At 39.8% G+C, this 22258-nt stretch overlaps 2 protein-coding genes across 6 annotated transcripts in view; both read right to left on the bottom strand.

Annotated features, from left to right (window-relative positions):
* Positions 1-1826: 1826 nt before the first annotated feature.
* On the bottom strand, positions 1827-11259 carry itih3b.2 (inter-alpha-trypsin inhibitor heavy chain 3b, tandem duplicate 2). Of its 5 annotated transcripts, none has more exons than XM_080462594.1 (22): positions 10846-11259; positions 9831-9991; positions 9653-9757; positions 9139-9301; positions 8941-9051; positions 8260-8388; positions 7521-7637; positions 7218-7386; positions 7024-7134; positions 6753-6934; positions 6500-6679; positions 6301-6422; positions 5818-6053; positions 5469-5486; positions 4947-5066; positions 4369-4437; positions 3744-3779; positions 3473-3580; positions 3159-3327; positions 2394-2542; positions 2096-2180; positions 1827-1988 (listed from the first exon to the last, which is right to left on the bottom strand). In XM_080462594.1, exons 1-22 carry the CDS (start codon positions 10915-10917, stop codon positions 1874-1876), a joined length of 2727 nt encoding a protein of 908 aa, XP_080318720.1. In that variant the 5' UTR covers positions 10918-11259; the 3' UTR covers positions 1827-1873. The 5 variants fall into 5 exon arrangements, with proteins under 5 accessions (XP_080318720.1, XP_080318721.1, XP_080318722.1 ...); XM_080462595.1 differs by having other exon boundaries at positions 4977-5066; XM_080462596.1 differs by having other exon boundaries at positions 4369-4434; positions 4977-5066.
* The window catches only part of wnk2 (WNK lysine deficient protein kinase 2), a gene marked incomplete at its 5' end in the record, with an annotated part of 24783 nt that continues 13777 nt past the window's right edge, over positions 11253-22258 (bottom strand). Inside the window, 18 exons of the mRNA XM_080461133.1 lie at positions 11253-14107; positions 14675-15000; positions 15090-15134; positions 15967-16065; positions 16275-16502; positions 16604-16836; positions 16947-17536; positions 17650-17714; positions 18581-18638; positions 18782-19656; positions 19797-19958; positions 20073-20115; positions 20264-20434; positions 20530-20646; positions 20739-20901; positions 21521-21570; positions 21666-21840; positions 22053-22159. Coding sequence (XP_080317259.1) covers positions 13805-14107; positions 14675-15000; positions 15090-15134; positions 15967-16065; positions 16275-16502; positions 16604-16836; positions 16947-17536; positions 17650-17714; positions 18581-18638; positions 18782-19656; positions 19797-19958; positions 20073-20115; positions 20264-20434; positions 20530-20646; positions 20739-20901; positions 21521-21570; positions 21666-21840; positions 22053-22159 — 3810 coding nt within the window. The 3' untranslated portion in view covers positions 11253-13804. The remainder of the gene's footprint in view (positions 14108-14674; positions 15001-15089; positions 15135-15966; positions 16066-16274; positions 16503-16603; positions 16837-16946; positions 17537-17649; positions 17715-18580; positions 18639-18781; positions 19657-19796; positions 19959-20072; positions 20116-20263; positions 20435-20529; positions 20647-20738; positions 20902-21520; positions 21571-21665; positions 21841-22052; positions 22160-22258) is intronic.

The following is a 22258-nucleotide window of genomic DNA, read 5'->3' as shown; positions in this document are numbered from 1 at the left end:
CTTGATGAGACAGAGTGAGTTTTTTTTTTTTTTTTTTTTTTTTAAACAAACACACCATTAAAACTATATTAAGCATAACACTATTCGACGGGCAATTAAACCCTTGAAAAAACAGGCCAGCATATACACTATCAACACAGAACTTTTGCTGGTTGGAGGTTTCTTGAGACAAAACTCAAGTTTACATCTTGCTTAGATATCAGCAATTTAGTAAACACAATTTGCTATAACAGTAATGCATGTTGTGTTTTGTAGAAAAATTGAAATACCTTGAGAAATGTTTATTTTTTTCTTTCCCGAAACCAATTACGTCTTCAAGTTTGGACCCATATACAGAAAAAGTGTTGGGAAAATGAATTCAACATGGGACCATTTTACAGTTTTTATTTGGTACAGATAGAAAGCATTATCTATGATGTATACATGTTGGACTTATTTTATATTTAAATCAGTCATCTTCACATGATTCAGTATGGCTCCTTTTGAAAAACAAAGACACCATTCAGGAATCTTTTGTCTACATGAGCCAGCAGGTCATTTTCACAGCAGAGGCCGAACTGTAGTCAATAACACTGGACAAAAGGATATTCATGTATGTATATTGCAATAATAGAAGCACACTTAAACCATATCTTTGTTAGGAACAAAGGAACAAGTTCAATTCAAAATGTAACATCAATCTTCCGGTCTTTGAGCCACAGTTTTGTTTTTATGAGGACTTGTTGTATCTCCTTGTAAACTGCTGGGTTAAGTGCTGGACACAGAGCAAAACAAATATGCACAGCGAAAAAGACACATAAAACACAAAATTGTCCCCTCTGATGAGTCATTCCTAAAGAAATCCCCTAAGCTGTGTGCAAACACTGACTTATTCACATGATACGCAGCCACACACTCAAATGCAATTACTTTTGAAAGCAACGCAGAAAATTACACAGAGACACCTTTAATCTCTTTTCCTAACCTCAAAATCTTTCAGTAATGAAGGCTTGATGGTTTAAATTTGGCCAGAGGAATTCCTGATATCTTTTTAATGAACTAAGTGAACAAAGTGTAATGAATATCCCTCCTGCTGCAACCTGTTTGTGTTTCAGCCTACTGACCATGGAGATCCTGAAAACTCCTCCTGTTTTGCACACTTTGTAATCGAAACAATCTCGTTCAGGACATTGCACATGTTCCATTTGTTTGTAGCCATGTTTAGCTTGGATCTCAGCCAGAAAGGAACTTAGTGTAGATCCAGCTCGGGTCAAATACAAATCAAAACTGCCATTCAAACAGAGAAAACAAGGAACGTTTACAGGACAGTGCTGTCCATTTTAGAGGTAAAAATGTGTGTGTTTTAACTGGTAGTGATGAGATTGGACAGGATTAGGACTGAGTACAATGGAGAGACAGCAGGAATGTTTCCTATGCAAACTGGTTGGGGCCTGTTCATGTCTCTTTCTTCACTTTCTCTTTAGAAATTTTTTAGTCAATCATTTGTGAAACACTTGAGTTGCGTTTCACTGAAAGATGCTTTATACCTACACTCTCTATGAACTAGGCCTCTCTCTAAATGTTATGGATGGATGGCTGGATGGATGGATGGACTGATGGAATTGAATTTGCTGGTTAATTAATACTTCATTAATTTCTGACATTTCATCACAACTGTGTTATTTATTTTTCTTTGTAAACCAAACGATGGAATTTAGGTTGATGTGTTTGGTGAAGAAAAAAACCTCAAATCTGTAATGATCCTTTATTCTTTTTTAAATATGTGAATAATATGTGAATAATAAAACTGATTATTATTATTTCATTTGAAATGAAACAATAGGAGATCTGGGGAAGTTTTATTTATTTAGGTTTAAAGTTACATTGCTCCCATTCAAAGTTGAGCAACCAAGAAATCATTGAGGGGTCTCTGCAGTGCAGAGTCAGCAGCCATGAGCCAGCACACGATCATCTCAGGAGGACTGATACTGTAGTCAACAGTGCTGGTACTACAACAGAAAAACAAAAAAAGAACTTTTATATATGAACAGGAACATTGGCACACTCAAACCCTCTCTTTGATGAACAAGCATCGATGCAAATGAACAAAATGTACCGTGTAACAGCGATCTCCTGGTCTTTGATCTTCTTTTTTCCATTAGGAAAACCATCTACATCCTCATAACCTGCTGGCTTTAGAGCTGGACATGGAGCAAGACAATAAAGCACAGAGGGAAAAAAAGAAAAATATATAAAATACATTCTCTGTCTCCTCCGACGAATCACTCCTTAAGAAAACACCTCAGCTGGGTGCAAAACATTCATTATATAATCCACAAGATGTGCAATCACACAATCCATTGATCTTTAAATCAGAGCAGATACAGAAACACCTTCAGACTATTTGCACTCACCTAAAATTCCCTCAAGGTCGGTGACCGATGGTTTCTGTCTCATGACCGGCCAGAGGAATTCTTCGCCAGCCATTTCATGAACAATGATGACCATTCGAGTGTCTCCAGCTGCAATGTCTATTTCCTTAGACCTTGTGATCACCGTCAAACTGAAAAAGCACGTTTTGTTTTAAACAAAACAAACACTGTTGGCTTTTAAGATCATAGTTCTGCGTAAGTTATAGAAGTACACATTCAGTTATCCCTGGGAGTTTTAAGATGAGGGAAATTTTATGATCCAAAATAATAATAATAATAATAATAATAATAATAATAATAATAATAATCCAAAATAAGTGTTTTTAATAGTTAATATTTTACCTCTTCACAGTCATGCATTTTATTTTACTATTGTGTGTTTTTTATTGCTGTCACAACATTTCCCTACTGCTAACACTTTGTTTTAACATTGCTACAGAGTGACAATACAGTACTATTCTATTCTATTCTATTCTATTCTATTCTATTCTATTCTTTGGTGTTTTCTCTTCATTGGCGTTTCATTCTTAAATGTGTTTGTAGAATCCACACTGCTTTGTATCCAAACCACCACATGCACACAATAAACAATGAATCATCACTTGCAGACACATGACAATGAGAGCTTGGGCAGTGGATGTAGGTATGGGTCCCCCTAAGGGTCAAATTATCTCTGTCAGCCTCTCTCCGATAAGACAATGTAACACACAGTTTTACACACTGCGAATCATCACAATGAAAAGTCACCTGTCAGCTGTGATCATATCTTGTCCAGTGAGTCGTGTTGTGTTCTCTCCCACTCGTACAGTGACTCCTTTGGCGTCAACCTCAACATGTTTATCAGCCTCAAAGTGGATGACAATCTTCTTGAAGACCGCACTTGTCACTGAATTAAGCTCGCCATTCACAAACAACTCTAAAAAAAATAGAGAGCGAAATCAAAGCTGCTCTTCAAACAGTGCAATAAAAGATCTTCACGTGACAGGCAATGTACATTTTGTTGGTGGTTTACTGACACGGCAGGCTGAGAGGACGATGGCAGAAAGGAGATCATTACTGACCTCTACTGGGATGGTGAAGCAGTTTGATGAAGGGATGCCCAGCGATGTCAAAGCACAGAGGAAGGGCCGAGTTGTTAGTTTCAATCAAAAATCTGTGCAGACGAGGGGCTAGACACGGCGTATGGAAACACAACAACAGTTTCACCAGATGATGTTGTATCTTCCTCATATCTATTCATTCAAATCTTCTCTTTAGCTGAGTGATCAGCAGTCATGTGTATGTAATGTGTGGACCCTGGTGTCATTATTCATAAGATTTGTAATGCTTTACCTAAGGTTGCAGCCTCAAACGTGGGTCTTAAGAGGACTTGGTGGTAGACGATGGTCAGGAGAAGGTGAGACATAAGAAAATGGAGAAAAATGATAAATGCAATTATTAAAAAAAAAAAGTTTTTCCATCATTTTAACTGAGGAGCATACAAAACTGTTTTGCTAGCCATTTTTCATTCTTGTGTTTCAAAATTCTCTGTAAGAAAACATGGTTTACATGGCAGTGGTATTTTTTATTTTCCTCTCTTGGTAGAATTACTCAAATTATTGATTGACATGATTAGTGTAGGTAGATTTTGAAGACGATGAATACAAATCTTCACAAAATTACAAGAACAGTTGAGATAGCTGGATTACTTAAATGTATAGTAATACCTTGAAAATAAACAATTGGAATTTTAGGAATGAAAAATAGTTTTTTAAGTGCAAATTATGTAATAAACTCAATGACTGTCATTGTTTCTTGACTAAAAGAGGCAAAATGAAAGCCTTTCTATATCATTTATTAGACATGTAGTAATCCTGAGAATATCAGTTTTTTCACAATACAAATACTGATTTAGAAAAACACTGTGGTAATTTTCAAATCAAGCAATTTGCTTTCATGAAGTAATGAAGTGTCATACTTTGAACATCCTGGAGCAATGGGACAACAGGTTGGTGTGAGGTTCTGAGGAAGCCACCAGGAGAGCCTGCTATAAAAGTAGGTTAGAAATTCTTTAAGATGATCTGCAATGTTTTGCTGTCTGTGAATATAGCTTCCTCCTAAATTCCATATAATTTGTGTGTGAGGATTATATTTCATGGTTATTGGTCTCCATCTTGCCATTTCAGGCTGTGTTCTCTTGATCCAGAATATGATTGCATGAATGGAAATACCGCTTTTTTCTCACAATGCTTGTGTAACTGTATTACATGCAGTAGAAAAATGTACTGCATGCAATATAGATATTGACAATATCTATTGAGAATAAAAGCTTGCTTTATGAGAATGTACTCGACTTCTATAGGTTTAAATTGTTTTATATTTTATGTGTGTGCAACTGCTCCAATCAAAAATAAATTCAAGGGTGTCTCACTCCCTTGCTGACATTAACAGGTTAGAAGTGTTGAAATACACCCTCTATAATGACTCTTTGATATAACATTGTTTATAGAACACTGAAGTAAACTTTACAGAGACACATGATATGCGTACATATACCTGGCAAGTCAAAAACATCGTCTTCCATACCTAGCATGTCAAAAACATCATCTTCTGTACCTAGCATGTCAACAACATAGTCTTCTAGTTGCGCCGTGGGTCTTGACGCCGGATACATTGCTGAGGAAGAAATTTACAGGAAACTGTGAGATATTGTTAGCAATTATCTTGAGCGAATTTCAAACTGAAATTTGCTTCCCAAGATGTATCTAATGATACAAAAGTCAATCAGCTTCTTCTTGTTGCTCAAGGGATGCTTCAGTAAAGCACATTTAACCTTTATAGATCAAATGTTGCAGGTTAGCAACAGTGGAAGTATTTTGTTCCTTTTCGATGCATAGCAGCATTTTTTATGCATTATTATCACTTACAGGAATTCTGAAAAGAAATTAACCAAGCAGCATCTATCTCAATGTTAATCGGATGATTATGTAATTATTTATATATACTGTGAATAATGATGAATAACAATTGTTAATTTAGGCGATGGTGACTATGTATGCAGATGAATTAGTGTCATACCTTGTTTTCTTCTGCCTCCTTAAGGGGAAATAAAAAATAGGTTGCATTTTACCTTAACCTTTTTTTAAATAATCTGTTGCATGATATTCTTAACAGCCGATGTATTTCATAGCAGAAGCTATGAAGAAAACACGGATCAATTAGTTCATTCATTAACAAGTCACATTTCAAAGATTTCATAATTTTGTATGACATGGAGTGATCTGGTTTTTTGGGGTTTTCACAAATTACATTTCAACCACTCATTTCAATCGTGTCATGATTACCAATGCAAAGCTTGAAAACCTATTTATTAAAAGAAGCGAAACTCAAAAATGTGTTCTATATCATTTTATATATAGATGCTCACCTGGATGATGCAAAGGTCTCTGTGCTCCATAGGATATGTGTGATGAATGAAAAACACGACTTAACCTGCCCTGAGACGCTTGTTTACCCTCCTTTGGTTTATGGAGCACAGCAGTCGTCTCCCCGGGGGGCTTGGTGACCACCATGGATGTATGCGGCGTCACAAAGCTGTACTTCAGTGAAAGCTCCAAGGTCTTTTTCTTCACTTCCTCTTTCTCAGGTCCAGACATTTGCAGCCTGTATCATAAATTGTTGTTGGTATTGGTATTTGGTAAGCGGTTAGGAAACAGGACAATTCTGCTTAACGTCACCAGAGACCAAACTTGTTTCTGATGACTGTGGAGATGGAGGCCATTAAATCAATACTTCTGATAATGTGTACTGACTGGAGTCAGTAATTAGTTAATCAAAGAAAAATAGCGTTTAGCTCAGTGTTATATTATTTTCTATGTTGGACACCAAGGACAGAAGATTTAACACTTACTCTTTCTGTAGAAGCTGTTTGACAGTGAGGTAGGCCCAAACTCTCTGAATTTGGTTTTCAGACAATGTGTCAGTAGTCTCCACTGGGCTGCTTGTCTTAGAAAATGTCCTTCTTTCAGTGGCCTGTCATAAAAACATTGTATTAATAGACATACAAAAAGTTTCAGACATTTACAGCTGCAGTGTGGATCCGTCCTCACCGAAATGGCCACGGCTTCTGGAATGAAGGTGTCAAGGTTGTTGTCGTCGATCTGACCAGCCACCACAATCTCAGAGCCATTATAATACTGGCTGAAAATAGTCTCGGTTAGATTGCTCGCACCTTTGTAGGACATTGTTACATCTGTCAGCAGGGGAGTGGCCACTTCTTCATAGAAACCCTGTTGATATTAAAGCATGGAGGTTATAATGTTGTTATGGTAGAAATCGCATCGATAGTGTGGAGGAGATTACCTTCAGCTGGATATCAGCATCAGAGTCCTCATAAATCCGTCGTGCCACGCCGTTGTTTTGAAGTGCCATTTTCTCAAGAAACTCAAAATTGACATCATAACCGAAGCCAAGACAGTAGAGTGGAAATTTCCCTGCAATGGCTTGTCTTATATTTGAATGTATTTGTTCAATATTTGTTACTCCTGCATGAACACAAGACATAGCTCTTTGAGGTTCACAACAAAACTAAAAGTTCCTAATATGTATGTCTGTGTGCAGACTTCAGTATAACCTGAGGTTGGATCGCCGTCTGTGAGAAGTATGAGGATAGAGGCTGAACCTTCCCTGGGATGTGCGTTCAACATACGCGTTCCTTCCAACACTGCCCTGTTAATGTCGGTGCCTGAAACGGTGCAGCAGAAATCCATTTTATCACCAAAGCATGAACCTCCGCCATAAAGAATAGTACTTTCTGAAAATTCTCACCTCCTCTGTCTGTAATTTCTCGTGCAAAAGTCTTTGCACTCTGCAGGTTTTCACTGGTAGCCTGAACAAGCTCTTGTTTCCAGTGATAAATACCGTCATCAAAAGTAATGAGACCAAAGTGGTCACCTTCTGCCAGGTCACCCAAAATACGGATTAATGCTGCTCGAGTCTGGAGAAAAATATTGACACGTTTCTATTTGACCTGTGATATTGTTTGTTTTGTATCATACATTAAAGTTTAAAAAGCATTAGCTACAAAAAGAGGTTGAGATGTCAGAATTTCACATTCTTCAAATACTGTACCTGTTGAATTTTCCTGCCATGCATTGATCCACTTCGATCAATAACGAAGACGACATTTTTTGGTATTCGGGTAAGATTGGATGGAGCGAAGTGATGAACAAAGTACCCTTTAGACACCTTAAAGGAAAGAAAAAATAATTACATGAAACAAAAGATATGTAACATTAAGTCACTGAAATTTAGAACTTGATTATGAATACTAATTTCTTTAAAAGTGGAGTCACTTTACTAGTAATTGAATATAAAAACCAACCAGTTTCTTAGAAAATGAAATGTCAATTTACTTTTGTCACTTTCAGTTAGGCGTGTTTGGATGACGCCCTGTTGGCTGTATTGTTGTTCTGTTGCTGTGACACATTCATTTCAAATCAATAACTGATTCACCTTGAAGCTCCGATTGAAGTTTCACCAATTAGCTGCAAGAAAATTCTCTTAAATGTCTATAGTAGCAGATATATAAAGAAACATATGTGGACTAATGCCAGCTTGATGAAACAACAACAAAACAACAAAGACAAATTACAAACATGCAAACGTGGATGAAGACGAACGTTAACGTCGCTTAAAGTCAAAGATCTTTCATGTTGCTGTCAGAATGAAGTTACCTCAGTTTTATTAACCTCCAGAATGATCATGGTTCTGGTCATATGGTGAGTAATGTTAATAAGTGATTGATAAGTGGTGAGTAAAGCTAATAAAACATTAAGAGTTTTTTTCTGGAAGATCCCAGTAGTTTTACCATGATGTCCCCCAGTGTGGAGTTCCTGTTGACATCATAAACAATCACCAGATCTCCATTCAAACCCTGCGCTGAACAGCTGTCACATGCTTTCTGTTGGTCTTCTGTAGGATAGAAATACACCCAGGCCTGGAAACACAAGGAATGAGAGTTTATAGATTAATGAACTCCATAAGCAAAGTTTTCTAGTTGCTTGTTAATTCAAACAGATTAACATTTTACTTCACTATATGTCGACAATTCTGTGCTACAAAAGCAATGTTCACATCTGACCTGAATTTGTAAGCTAGAATCCTAGAATACAGTTGGGCCACATATTAAATGGTCAATGGCTTGTAATTTGAAACTCAAAAAGAGTTGTTCAAACTATCTAGATATGAGGCTAAAACTGGTTTTACCTTCTTTTTTTAAAAAACATTTGGTGCAACTTAAATTTTGATGATTTGCGCGTCCAGGAAATCTAATGATATGTAGTTATGTATTCATTAATGTCACGCACGCCCAAACTGATCAGATAACACATTGTGAATGTTTAGTTTTTTGATCCTCCTGCCCTCCATGTACATCGAATACTTAGGGAAGATAATGTCATAATACTAAATGACTGTTTATCAGGTAAATACGAGCCACAATACACAGAACACAGAAGCCAAATGTATTTAACAACAATGCTGCAGATGCCTGTTTGTCCGTGAGGATTTGGGTGATGGCGTTAGCCAGGGCATTGGTGCTTAGGCCTCCTTTAACATCCATGAAACTGATGCCGGCTTTCTCCTGAATGTGCACGTCAACCTGGCCAAAGAAAATAACAGGTAAGTGTCGACCATGGCTGCGGTTGTTGCTCCAGGCATGTGTTTGTAAAGGTTACTGAAGTGATACCTTGAAGTCTCTGACAGGTTGCATGGGCCGGGCGTGGATTTGCAGCTCGTACTTTCCGAGTGTGCGTTTCATCAACTCCTCATATGTGAGTTCAAAAGTGACCTTTTTGTGTGCAGAAATGGTGACGGAGGTCTTAAACTCCTCCAGAGTCCTCCCTACTGAACTGCAGCACAAACAACAAGAACGTTTCTGTGCAATGCATCAAACTGTTGTACGACAGTGTGGACATGAGAAATATTTTTGCCTTTATGTTACGATAGTAAAGCTGACCCCAAAAAACATCAAACAAAACAATCTTTGGATGAAAAAGTCCATGAAGGAAAGCGAGTGGTGTGTTCGGTCATACGGCCTCCTTGCAAGTCAGAGAAAGTTACAGTAACATTGAGCAACTTCAAATCTGTGTTCGTTCTCCGTATATGTCATCATGATAAACGTACAAAGCTCCTCAACAAACACAACTTAGAAACAGCTTGACTCAGAACAGGCGATAAAAATAAATCATCAGTTCATTTACCTGACGATTCCAGCACTTTCACCTCGGGACACCGCCGCAGTGTACTGCCTCTTCGCTTGCTCCTTTTCCTTCACATTGCCATCGTACACCTGACCATCTATAAACCTGAGATAAACCAATGAAACGTTTGAACGCACTTCTTCAAGTATCCTAAAATGTGTTTGTGTGAATCACACACATTCTGAATTTACTAATGAAGGCGTTCTTGGGGATCCGGACATGGAACTGTATTTCCTTTGACTCGTTCATACGATTTGCCACACGACTTGTGATGACAGTGGTGGCATAGCGGCTAGTGACTGTGGAGTTAATGTGGAAGCTGTAGATGTCCCAGTCGTCCTGAGCAAACAAAAGAGGCGACAAACAAAAGTTATGACTCGAACAACTGATTGAGTTAATGACCTGCTGACCAAAGGTCAGATGGAAAAAAACTAATCTGAGTGAAATTGAAAATACTTATTCTCCTTTTTTTGTTTCTCCAAATTAATAATGACTTACTTTCATAGAAGCATTTTTTTCGAAGGAACAGCCTCATAAAGTTACTGACTGAACAGAATCAAATCCCCATATATGGAGAAACACGCACTTTTGCATGTAATAGATTTTGGAGACGTTGCATTGTGTTTCCTGCAGACATACGTTGACCTCAACCATTATGATTACTACTTGCCTGATCTTAATTTGAAAAATTTCCACTTGGAGGTTTGAACAACACGACACCAAAAACTAAATACTGACACTCACCGTTTCAATTAATGTATGCTTTAACCTGATTTTTAAGAATCAAACAATCCTCAGATGTCTTCAGATGTCAAAGACATTAAAGTCCAAACTTCCTTTATGAAGAGCAGAATAAAACTCACTGTTGTTGGCCCATGATTTGTTTTTATATTATTTGTATTGGAACTCAAATTCCAATTTGTTCACACAGAATCATAAAATCAAACCTTTGAAGCAAAATGTGTTTTTAGTCATCAAGTCAAAGTAGAAGCATCAATAAAACTGTCAACAACGTGTAACAACTCTGACAGTAAAGAGTCAGCAGGTCGTTCAACCTGATTTTGCTGATGTTTACTCAAAGCCCAGTGTTGTGACTCAGACCAATAAATTGAACTGCAACTTCAGTGCATAATTCCTGTCTTCATGGTGTGTTTCTGGCACTATACTACTATGCTGGTAGTGTTGTATCTTACCTTGTTTGGTAGCGAGGCTGCCAAAGCCACCATCAGCCCGATCAGGGCGATTTGCACCGAAGTTCTCCCCATCACGCTTCCCACCAGAGTGCAACACCAGCAGCTGAAACTGTCTTTTATAAACTCAAACAGGGACAGCACTGATGTGTACTCAGTGTTCTTAAAGGGAAACCCCTTCTTTTTCTCTCATCTGTCTAAACAGGTCTCACTTGCAGAAAAGCACGTCCACACAAACCAGCAACAGATCAGAGATTAGGTTGCCCAATATGTAAACTTTGCTAGGACTTTGTAACTCCAAAATAATCTACAATGATAAACAACGTTCGATATTAAACAAGGAACAACTTAACCCAATTGCCCTTATTTAGGCACTATCAAAAAAACAAAAACAAGCTTATGACTATTATGACGTTGTGTCGAGCAAAAAGGAAATTTATTAATTCTGTCTTCAAGTATGTACAGTTTTTTTGAGAGTATCGGTCTGACAAGGTCAGGAAAGTGCTGGGAAAACAGGTGACACAGCAGGCAAAGCAATCGTACATGGAGCGTTCGCTGCAAGCATTAAAGCGATTAAAGACGGAAGCTACTGTGAAGCACGAAGAAAATAACTGCATAGGAAATGTTGTCAAAAACAATCTATGTCATCTTTGAATAATTACTGGCTCATAGACAAATATTCACTGTCAAAGTATTGCGATACAGTGCAAACATGAAATGATTTTAAAGGGGCTCCACTGAATTTATTTATGAATTAAAGTTTTATTCAACATGAGGAGTTCTACTTGGTCTGTGTAAATAAAAGCTATTATATATGGCCCTGAAAACAGATGAATTAAATTTTTGTTTTTTGGAAGATACTTTGCTGCTAGTATTTCTTGAGCTTTTACAGAATAATTTGACCGTGGCTGTATTATTGTGTTATTTTTAATAAAATCACTCTCTGTTGTGCATCCTCTGGAAACAAATCATTACAATATTAATGAGAATAAATTACTAGTGTAGGGGGTTGTATTTTTTTAAGTGGAGTTGTATGCCAATGTACAGTGAACAGAGAAGAGAGTGATTTAACTGCTTTTGCTGAGACGGGCTGTATATAATGGCTTTAGTGGTCATCGAGCTTCACATGATTAGTCATGTCAGGCAAGGTGCTCGATATCATCAGGAGAAACTTGGGGTTTTCTGTCCTGACCAGAGACACAATATAGGCAAATCAAACCATCAACCTGGAATGTGAAGACAACCTGCACTGCCAGTTAGGTCACGGCTGCCTTTCGTTAAAATTAAACAGATTTATTTGCATGAACTTTGTGATTGGCCGAAATGTTTTTGTCCATATCTTGCGTTGGCAAAACAGTTTTAAATATCTCATGCATCAAATAATCATAAGTATACCCTTCTATTTTTGTCTACATGTAGCATCAAGCAGTGTGTCGGTTATAGCCTCTTTGTCACTTGTTTGTCTTTCAGGAATACGTTAAAATAATGACGAATCTCTAAGACGGCTGCTGCAAGTTGCACTGGAGAAATGTTTCAAGTTCTGCTTTTCAGCGTATGAATGACTAATTTTAATTGCTGCAAGAGCGAGAAGACAGTGTGAGGACAGCATCTAACAGGTGTGATTTTAAAACCTACATATAGTACAAATAACATGTGGAACAGCTTCTCAATAATTCACATTCATCGTGTCCCTCTGACAATGTCCTCTGTATTTACCATCAAACAACCCCACCACTCAGTAATCTCTTAGAATCCACAAAGGCAACAATATGTAAAGCTACAGATTGCATTAGTTGAGGTATGGGATGATTATGATTGAATCTCATATGCTGAGTCCTTCAGCCATCCTTGTCACGTGGTATCAAAGCTTGGGTCTGTTTACAACAGCTTCCTGTAGCGCATCATGTCAACCTGTGCACATTCAGTATTAGTGTATTCATGCAGGCTGCAGTGTGCCGGTGGTTGAGCGATTCCACAAGAACATGACTTCAGTGATCAAGGAAAAACTTACAATAAATATATTATCTGATTTGGTTTAAATCATTCTTTTCTTTACAATCTCTGATATTTAACAAACTACAACACCAGATTATAATGTTTAGGTATGCTTTGCTGCTAAATCAAACATGTCTGAATCCACATTCAGTATTCAAATTACATAATTTACCTATTAATGTGAAAGCATATATAGAATATTCAGTGTCTGCTTTGAATCTAAATGCTTTTCCTCAGAAAATGGAAACTGCTATTCAAGGCACTCTCACAGGTGTATTTTCACCTGAAGATAAAGTTCAAGTTCATTCAAATCTCTTAAAGATATTTCAAGCGCTTGTGCTGGAAGCATTTCATCGATGAAGAATGAAACCTATCCGTGGACTGAGAAAGAGAGAGTAAAGCGACCGGTCCTACTGACCAGGATATCAAGTCTTCACAGTGATGGCATGATGGCGGCGAATAAGGTGTTGCTTTAAGACACATAGCTGCAGCACCGACCTATGGATTATCTAATGGTAACTGTACAATAACAGGAGCTATGTACAGACTAACAAGAATTCATATGTACATACGGCAGCTTGTATATAGAGGTGATATGAGAAACACAAACATCAACTATTGACATGAACTTAGCATAAATCAACAGTACATTATGAACATTGAGGAGCAATGTACAGTACATAAACAACGCCAAGAATCAGCACTTTGAAGCCTTATGGGGCTTATTTATACTTTAAAAGTACTACGACTATTTGACTGCTCTCAAAGACTATGTACTGTAATATGGACATGAGGTATGTCAATGTAAATGAAACAAATAGCATAAAACTTAAGAATCGAGATGATTATATACATATGATTACATACATGCTGGTTGAATATATACAGCATATGCACATAAGATTGATTAGAACTATAATGAGAGTTCTTTTTGGTAACAGAATTGGAAGACACAATGCTACTCAGATTAGAGAGTCCTCGCCTTGGGATCAGCCGGCTGATATGATGACGCAGGAACGTGGCTGTGGAGATCCTGGGCTGTGGGCATGTCTGGGAAGGCAAAGACTCCTGACGGGAGGGGAAAGAGCAATCTAGGCCACTGGCTGACAGAAAGGGGTGAGGACAAGGCCTCAAGTGGAGCAGGAGAATGAAGCTGATAACCTGGATGAGGCCCTGCAGAGGGACTGGTCATTGCCGTTGCACCAGGGTTGTCAGGCCATGACAGCGGCACACTGCTCCCCTCTGAACCCGCAGTTGTCCATGTTGGCATCTGAAATGTTGACATAATACAAGGTAAACAGGACACAGAGCAGTTTTCCAGTAAGATCCAACAGGTGTTGACTAAAATCCTAGAAAAAGCAGTGAACAGAGAGGCAGTATGCAATAATAATCTGACAGGGTGTGACTTCATTTGTTCGGCTTTCACAAGCTCACATGCAAATATACTGTTATCTACTCTTACTTTTGAGCAGACAATTCTCCAGTTATCAATTCAAATCAAATCAAACTTTATTCATATGGAACTTTTCATAAATCTTGTAGGACAAAGTGCTAGTTAGACACTTATTTAGCAGTTTGATTTGACATTTGACATGCAATTCAAACTACTGTTCTGGTGGACATATCTATCTATTTATCTATCTATACATAGATAGATATAGATATAGATATAGACAGAGAAATAGATATAGATATAGATATAGATATAGATATAGATATAGATATAGATATAGATATAGATATAGATATAGATATAGATATAGATATAGATATAGATATATGAAAAGGGGCAAAATGGCTCTTTTGATTGTAAAGGTGGCAGATCCCTGAAACTCACCTCTGTCACGCTAGTGAGCTGCTCTTGTGTTGGCAGCTCAACCTGATCCCAAAACTTCTGTCCACTGATGCGCAGAGAGTTGGTGCGTGGTCGTTGGGTGACAATGAGAACCTCCTGGGCCCAGTCATCCATCAGGCGTTGTAAATCTTCAGACAGGTTGCTTTCAATGGCACTCATGAGTGTGCCACTGTGCATGCCTCTCTTGTTGTTGCTGTTATTTGCCTGTGCCTGGGCCAGGCCTATCACGGGCTGATGGGGAGAAGTTGTGACACCACTAGGCAGCTGCTGTGATTGGTTGAAACCCCCCGATGCTGAAGCTCCAGACCCTGACAAAACACAGAAACACACACAGGTGTCAGGGTGCCGTGTTTGACCAGCTGATTTGAGGTACATGAGAAACTCTTAATGCACATACTGCTGCCTCGCTCTTTGCCCAGACACAAACGCTTCAGCGTTGACCCTACGAAAGAACAAACGTGATCTTATTCACACTAGCAGCTCGGAATGTACAGTGACAGGATGCAGTGACAAGCAAATCTACAGAATTCTGCCACAAAACAAATGTACACACAAACCACATAAACAATTGCTAAAGAAAGCCATCAGTCATTTAAAAGAACTCAGTTCATATATTAGAAAAACATGCAGTTGGCGTTGCTGGGAGCCATGTCAAGATGCAGCAGTAGACTATCAGATAGACAGAAAATATGAAGCAGTAAACGTAATTTACAGTAGACTGGGATGCATGTGACATGCAGATATTGATTTCCTATTAATACATGGCGGATAAGCCCACAAAAGTGGTCTTGTCATAAGATGAACAAAGAGCTTATATCATTTATGTTACGTAATGATCATTACAATTCATGTGAACCTTGATTATTCAAACCTCACTATTCAAAATGGAACCAAATCGACTAATGAAAATAATCATTAATGATAAAATGCTTTCTGAACAATTCAATCAATCTATTATAAAAAAAGAAACAATATGTATTGATTAATCACATTTGGAGAAGGTTTTTAAAACAACAAAAACTGATTTCAATTCATTGGCATACTCATCCTTTCTTAATAAACAGTACTCCAATGTGGTTTGAATAAGCAATGCCTTTCTGTGACAGCAAAACTGCAATAGGTAGGCAAAGTAATAGGAATGACACAAAGCAATAGGAAATTCCAGGAGTACAGTTTGGCAACGGTAGACAAAAATATTTGTGAGCTAAAAGAAGATAAGTACAAATTTGGAAAACAAAAATGTGAAGCTATATGGGAAAAGAAGAGATACAAACAGATAGACAAAGACACAGGCCCACTGAGAAATCTAGCTCGTGGCTTGCTACTGGATTTATAGGTGACTCTCTCAGATGGTTGAGGGTAATTAGACCAGCCTGCAGAGAAGCATAACCAGGGGAAGAAGATTACAAAGTGAGAAAAGTAAACAACGAAACACCCAATGTTTTCAGGTCAACACAAGTAATTAAATCACCATCTCAAGAGTATCTTTGAGCAATTCTAATATAAATTAAAGCATTTACAGTCTGCCATGAGCAAAGACATCTCTGAGCTATGGTGCTTTGTTGCATGTTGCAGGTGGTACCTTGTGCAGGAGGAACTTGTGTACCGGTGCCGTCGCCATGTGATCCAGTGTAAATATTATCAGAAGACAAAGAGCCCTTAAGAGAACAGGGTTGCTGAGTCTGCACTGGCTCTGTAGAGCTGGGGAGGTGGCTGGTGCACGACCGGGCTCTGCTGTGAGTGGGAAAAGGACCTTTGGCTGGAGAGCCATTTAAACTCACTGTGGGCTCACCTGCACCTGGAGTAGCACCTAAACACACACACACACACACACACACACACACACACACACATGCATAAAATAAATATTTATTTTTTTCCACTTGCTACTGAATTTTTTTTAGAACTCACTGTTTCTGCTGGAGTCACTAGTTTTGGTTGTGACATTTCTAAATTGTTGAACCAAAGGGCTGAGAAGTTTGCCTGGCTTCAGTCTGTGTTTGCTGGACCTCTTTCTGCGGCCATTGTGTGGTGCAGTGTGTGAGAGACCCAGGCCAGGGGGAGGAGGTTTGCCAAGCCTGCGGTACAGCAACTCTACTTCTCCCCGCTGATTGGCCTGCAGCTCTGAGATCTCCCTCAGATGTCTGAGAGAGTAGAGAAAAGAAGATATAGATCACTTATAGACTAATTGCCAACATATTTGCATGCTGTTTAAAGCCACTACATAAGACAGCAAGTCACAGGCTGTGCTTACTTCTCCCTGAGTCTCTGCAGTTCCCTCTTTATATCAGAATCCTCCATCTCTGAGTCATTGTCGCTGCTGGCATAGGCAGAGCCATGCATGCCTCCATGCCTGTTTGGTGAGTCAGAGCTCTGCACGCTGCTGCTGCGACCAGAACGACGGAGAAAGGCCACTGCCCTTTTCATGAGGTCACTTCCTCTGCGCTCAGAGCGAGAGTGCTGAGATGGGGTGGCATGAGCCAGCTTTGCAGGGCTGCTCTCTGCCCCTGAATCTGAAGATAGGAAGCGAGCATGGACCGTGACGTCCACAGGTACTGAGGGGGAGGTCAGCGCGCGAGGCAGGGAGCCCCGCTTGGCCATAGAAGGGGGCGTGTCCAGGTAGAAATCAGGTGGGGCAGAGTAGCGGCTGCAGCGTGTCCTCTGTGTGATGTCATCTTCAGTGCTCACCACCGAGAAACGGCCGATCGTGGTTGAAGTAGCCATGGTCTCAGCCTGAATGTGGTCACCGTTATATCCAGCAGGGTGTGCCGGAGAGGCAGCACTGCTCCAGCTCCTTTGCTTCACATCACGCCTGTTGGCAACTTCAGGAGGTGCAGAGATGATCTGCCAGGAGCAAAGAACTGTTTGAGGAATTGTGCAGCATTGTGATTGCACAGCCAGTACTAAAGACAGTCCTGCTCTAGCCTTGGATGTGAGGAGGAATCTTAATTTCTTACCTTAAATCGACCTCGCGTACCAGAGCAGGAAAGAGAGTGAGGAAGATGTCTTCTGGACAAGGAAGCTACAGAAAATGTACAACATATTAAGTACTAAACAGTAACAGTAGCAAGTAAATTTAATGTTGAGCTGAAGATGTTATTTGTGTAAAGCTTTGTTCTATTAACGTAGCTTATGTGTATCTACAAATACACGCAGGCCTAAACAAAATCTATTTGGTTTAAAATAAAAAGGACAAATGAGTTGTTCTGTTAGTTTCTCATTTAGTAACAACCGATCTCAGTTAATAAATCATAATAGTTCTAAGCGATAAATGGAACAATTACAACACATCAGGTTTTTCATTGTGATGCAGTGACGCAAAGATATTCAGTATTATCTTATTTTACTCAAAAATGTAGTATTTGTATTTGGTGTGCTCTTCTGTTGTGAAAACTCAGTGTTCCAGGTGAAGACATTGAACAATCATTGTTTTAACTGCACCCTTTTACTCCTATAAAATTTGCATTTGTACTTGTCACAACCATACGTTCCAGACTGTTTATATTATCTAGAAAGTTTAATAACTATCAGAATGCAGATTTATAGAGCTTTGTGCCCATATTCTACTCATTATGGTGCCGACCTGCACTTTCTCAATACAATCTTCCTGTTACAGACGAGATTTATCAGCATGTCTCATTAGTACAACCAGCTTCAATAAGTACAATTAACAACACACCTTAATATTGATTAAAATGCCATATATTGAGAATATAGCAGAAACAATAACTCACTGCACATTTTCTGACTATTCAACAGCCATAGAAAGAAAATCAGTCAATCCAGTACTAAAATGGTTAAAAACGTGTACTCAAAAGTACTGTGGGAACTCGTGTATCCCAGTTTAAGAAACACTATTTTACACTGATCAGAGTAGACTGCACATACCGCATACAGCAGAGTCACTCAGTGTGCTCAAACTATCCATTCTTTCAGGAATTTGAGGCTGAGAAGGAAAGAAAATGGAGACATTAGTTAACTGTACAGAAATCAGTAGGAATATACTGTATGAATATTAAGATACTAAATGCATCAAGTAAAATATCAAACAACATCTTAAAAGGCAGCAGTATTTGTTATTCTACTTACCAACTGCTCCCCTCCTCTATAGCGCCCCTCTCCTATTGGCCCCGGCGTGCTGTTGCCTGACCCCCCAGTGGCGCTGTCTGGACCAGGAGGAGACTGAATGTATTCTGTGCCAGATCCTGGTGTTTCTGCAGAAGTGCCCGATGGATACATAGGAGCATATTCCTGATAGAGCAGATTCCTTAATTTTTCATCCAGAGTTTTTATGGTGCTGTCCACAAAACCTCCTCGGCCTAGCCGTCCTTCACCGTCAGACTCAGTGGGGCACACACCGTGCTGCGACGGAGCTGGGCTTTGGGGTAGTGAGGGCACTTTCGTCCCTCCCACGGTAGAGTAAGGTTGGTGGAGCACTACGGGCTGCTGTGGACGCTCACTGCGTGCGGCAGGAGCATAGGAGAGGGACGGCGGGTCTTTGGCTGACCCAGACTCCTGAAGGGGAAGAGGAGTGAGAGGAGACCTACCCTGTGAAGTGCCCACATCAAGAGACAGGGGCATGACCAGAGGGCAGCAGGGCACCTCGTCAGCAATCGATGCAGGGCATGTCATATCGGGCATCTGCTGAGCGGCATGAACAGGGGAGATGGAACCAAGAGGGGATCCCTTTGAATCTTCCACTGGATAGGAAGTGTGTGGGGATGATGAGGGAAACGTCTGAGCTCTGGCTGGCTGGGCTTGATGCACACTGTGCTGCAACGAGCCACCTGAAGGATCCACTGATGACACCGACTGAAGAGTTGGAGGTGCAGATATCGGAGGGGACAGAGTGGCGAGGAGCAGCGGATCTGTGTTGGACATTATTGGAGGACTACAGAATCCATACACGTCATAGGAGAAGCCTCCACTCCCGCCAGACATTGTAGAGGAGGATCCATTTTCAGCTGAAGGATTGAAAAAAAAAAATGAAGATGAGCAAAAATGACCACAGATTTAAGCTGTTTCATGTTCAAGATGCCACAAGGTGGAGCTGTTCTAATAGGCTTCCATATCTGCTTATATTGCTCAAAAGAAACAAAGTCACCTCTGGATGTAGGTGGCCTTGCAGTGCTCATGTCAGACGGCTGTGTAGTTACTGAGCTTCCAGGTGACTGTGTGGCTGTCCCATCGGAGGGGGTCTCCTGACTGGATGTGGGCGTTTCCTCGACAGGGCAGATTATAAACCATCTCTTTCCTGTATTTAGGACTGCAGGAAAACAGTTTAAATACCAGAGGTGTTAATACAATTTCATAGAAGTCAGAGTAACAAATGAGTTATCAGACACACAAAGAAGGTGCTTTAGGGAAAATGCTGTTTTACCGTTTTGCTGGTAAACAGGTTGCTGTGCGCCAGACTGCTGATTCTACAGAGAAATGCACAAATGGGAGCTAAGTTAAGGTACTACTTGCTTTGCAACTCTACAGGCATTAATTCGTGTGTATCCGTTCATGTCTATATCTATATATAAACATATGTGATGAATTTCAGGCAAGTTTTCAACTCGATATTACCTCTCCTACCAGCCCTTCTGACATCTGGCTTTGTAGTGGACTACAACTCAAAGCCGAGTCTCTTTCCCCCTCCAAGTCTTCACTTAGCATGTCCTCAGCTTTGTCCACAATGTCCTTGAGTTGGTCAATAAATATTTCCTTCTCTAGTGGTAGAATGAAACCGTTTTCCACCTGCAGACAGAGTTTTATCACCCTTTACAATCGGCGACGTCACATATGAAACCAATGTGTGAGGTAAAAACTGAATTGTAAAAAGGGAAGTTGACCATGTAAGTGGCTATTTCTTCTGGAGCATCTCCATCCAGATCAAACTTAAATGTCACCATTTTGTGATTGTGAGTCTCCAGCTGGCATTCAACCATTTTATCGCCAGTGTTGCAAACCTGTGAAGGGAGGAAGGGACATTTTACAAACAGAAATTGAAAGGTATTTTTAAATGTAAATGTCAGTTGAAAAGAATTAGGTCATGACTCACATTCAGCATGCTCAGTTTGGGTTTGCTGGTCTTTTCTTGCCTGGAACGTGTTCGTGCAGATTTGCGGTGGTGTTTTCTGGGTTTTCCATCCCCCTTGCCTCCACTAGCCAAGCTGTCATAGCCATCGCTTGTTTCTTTACCAGATGCGACATCAGAATTGACACTGCAAAGGAAAAATAATCCAAACACTTTTTCACCTCATGGCTGGTAGGACACATAGTCTTCCAAACTACACTACTCACAAAAAGTTCAGGATATTTGACTTTTGGGTGAAATTTCAAGATGAACCTAAAATGCACTATAACCTTTACAGGTGGACTTCAATGTTTCAGTACTTTTTCACAAAATGCTGTTTTTCTAACAAGCTCAATGGCAAAATTCACAACAGGTGTTTGATCCATGAATCAACCGATAAATTTCCAGGTTTAATTAGAATGGGTATTTAAACAGTCTTCCTCATCATGCTGTTAACATTTTGACATCATGAGACCAAGACAATACCTAACATTTGATCAACAGTACCTCGCCATTACGACCATTCAAACTGGATGTTCTCAGATGAAAGTGGCCACTTCAATAAATTGGTTGAGATGAGAAAATCACCATTGCCTGCTTCTACTTTCATGATATAATATCACTTTAGAATGATCTTTTTCCATTTTCTATCAATTTCACCCCCAACCCAAATCTCCCTAACTTTTTGTGAGTAGTGTAGAATAGGGAAAAGAGAGAGAAACAAAATCTGAAAAAAGCTGCAAATTGTTGAAAAGTTGGACACAGACCTGTCATATGCATAACTAGGTAAAGATGTTGGTTTGTCCCGAAGCACATCCTATAGAAGGAGAAAAGACCAAAATTGGGCTGTGGTACAAGCTCTATTTATGAAATCCTCAAAAATGATAAATGTACAAATGTCTTAATCCCTACCTCCGAACAGGGTTCCTGTTGAAGGGTGCCACATGTTGTTTCTAAATTTAGTTGAGTTGCAGTCAGGTTGGCACACTCAGGTAATGAGACTGCTGTGTGGATGCCAGCAGGCTGCAGTGATGGAGCTGCGACGGGGACAGGAGCAGTGGCTGCAGACTGAACTGCTGCCGGCAGACTGACGGAGACTGGACCAGACACTAAACCTGGGACTGAGGGTTTGCCCATGACCGAAGATGCGTCAGAGCTTAAACAGGAGACTTTTGTTTGTTCTAATGTGGCACCGGATGTCGATACTGGTGCTGAGTGTGGAGACTGTGATGTGATTGGAACTTGAATTGGAATTGAAGTTGGTGTTTTAAGGGTGGATGTTAGAGTTTGAGGGATTGCCCCACCTTGAGCTGATACAGGAACTGTATCTTGTGCTCGTGCCAGAGCTTGAGCTTGTGCTGGGCCTTGAGTTTCAACTTGAGCAGGAGCTGAGACTGAGGCGGAGGCTGGATCGGGGATGGACACTGTCGGAGCAACTGTTAAGTCTGGGCCAGCTGTTGTAGCTTCTGTATCTGCTTTACTTCCCCAGAGAGGAGCCTGAGAAG

The sequence above is a fragment of the Lipophrys pholis genome (genome assembly GCF_963383615.2).
Source record: "Lipophrys pholis genome assembly, chromosome: 4".
Classification (NCBI taxonomy): Eukaryota; Metazoa; Chordata; class Actinopteri; order Blenniiformes; family Blenniidae; genus Lipophrys; species Lipophrys pholis.
This window is presented reverse-complemented; position numbering and strand designations above follow the sequence as displayed.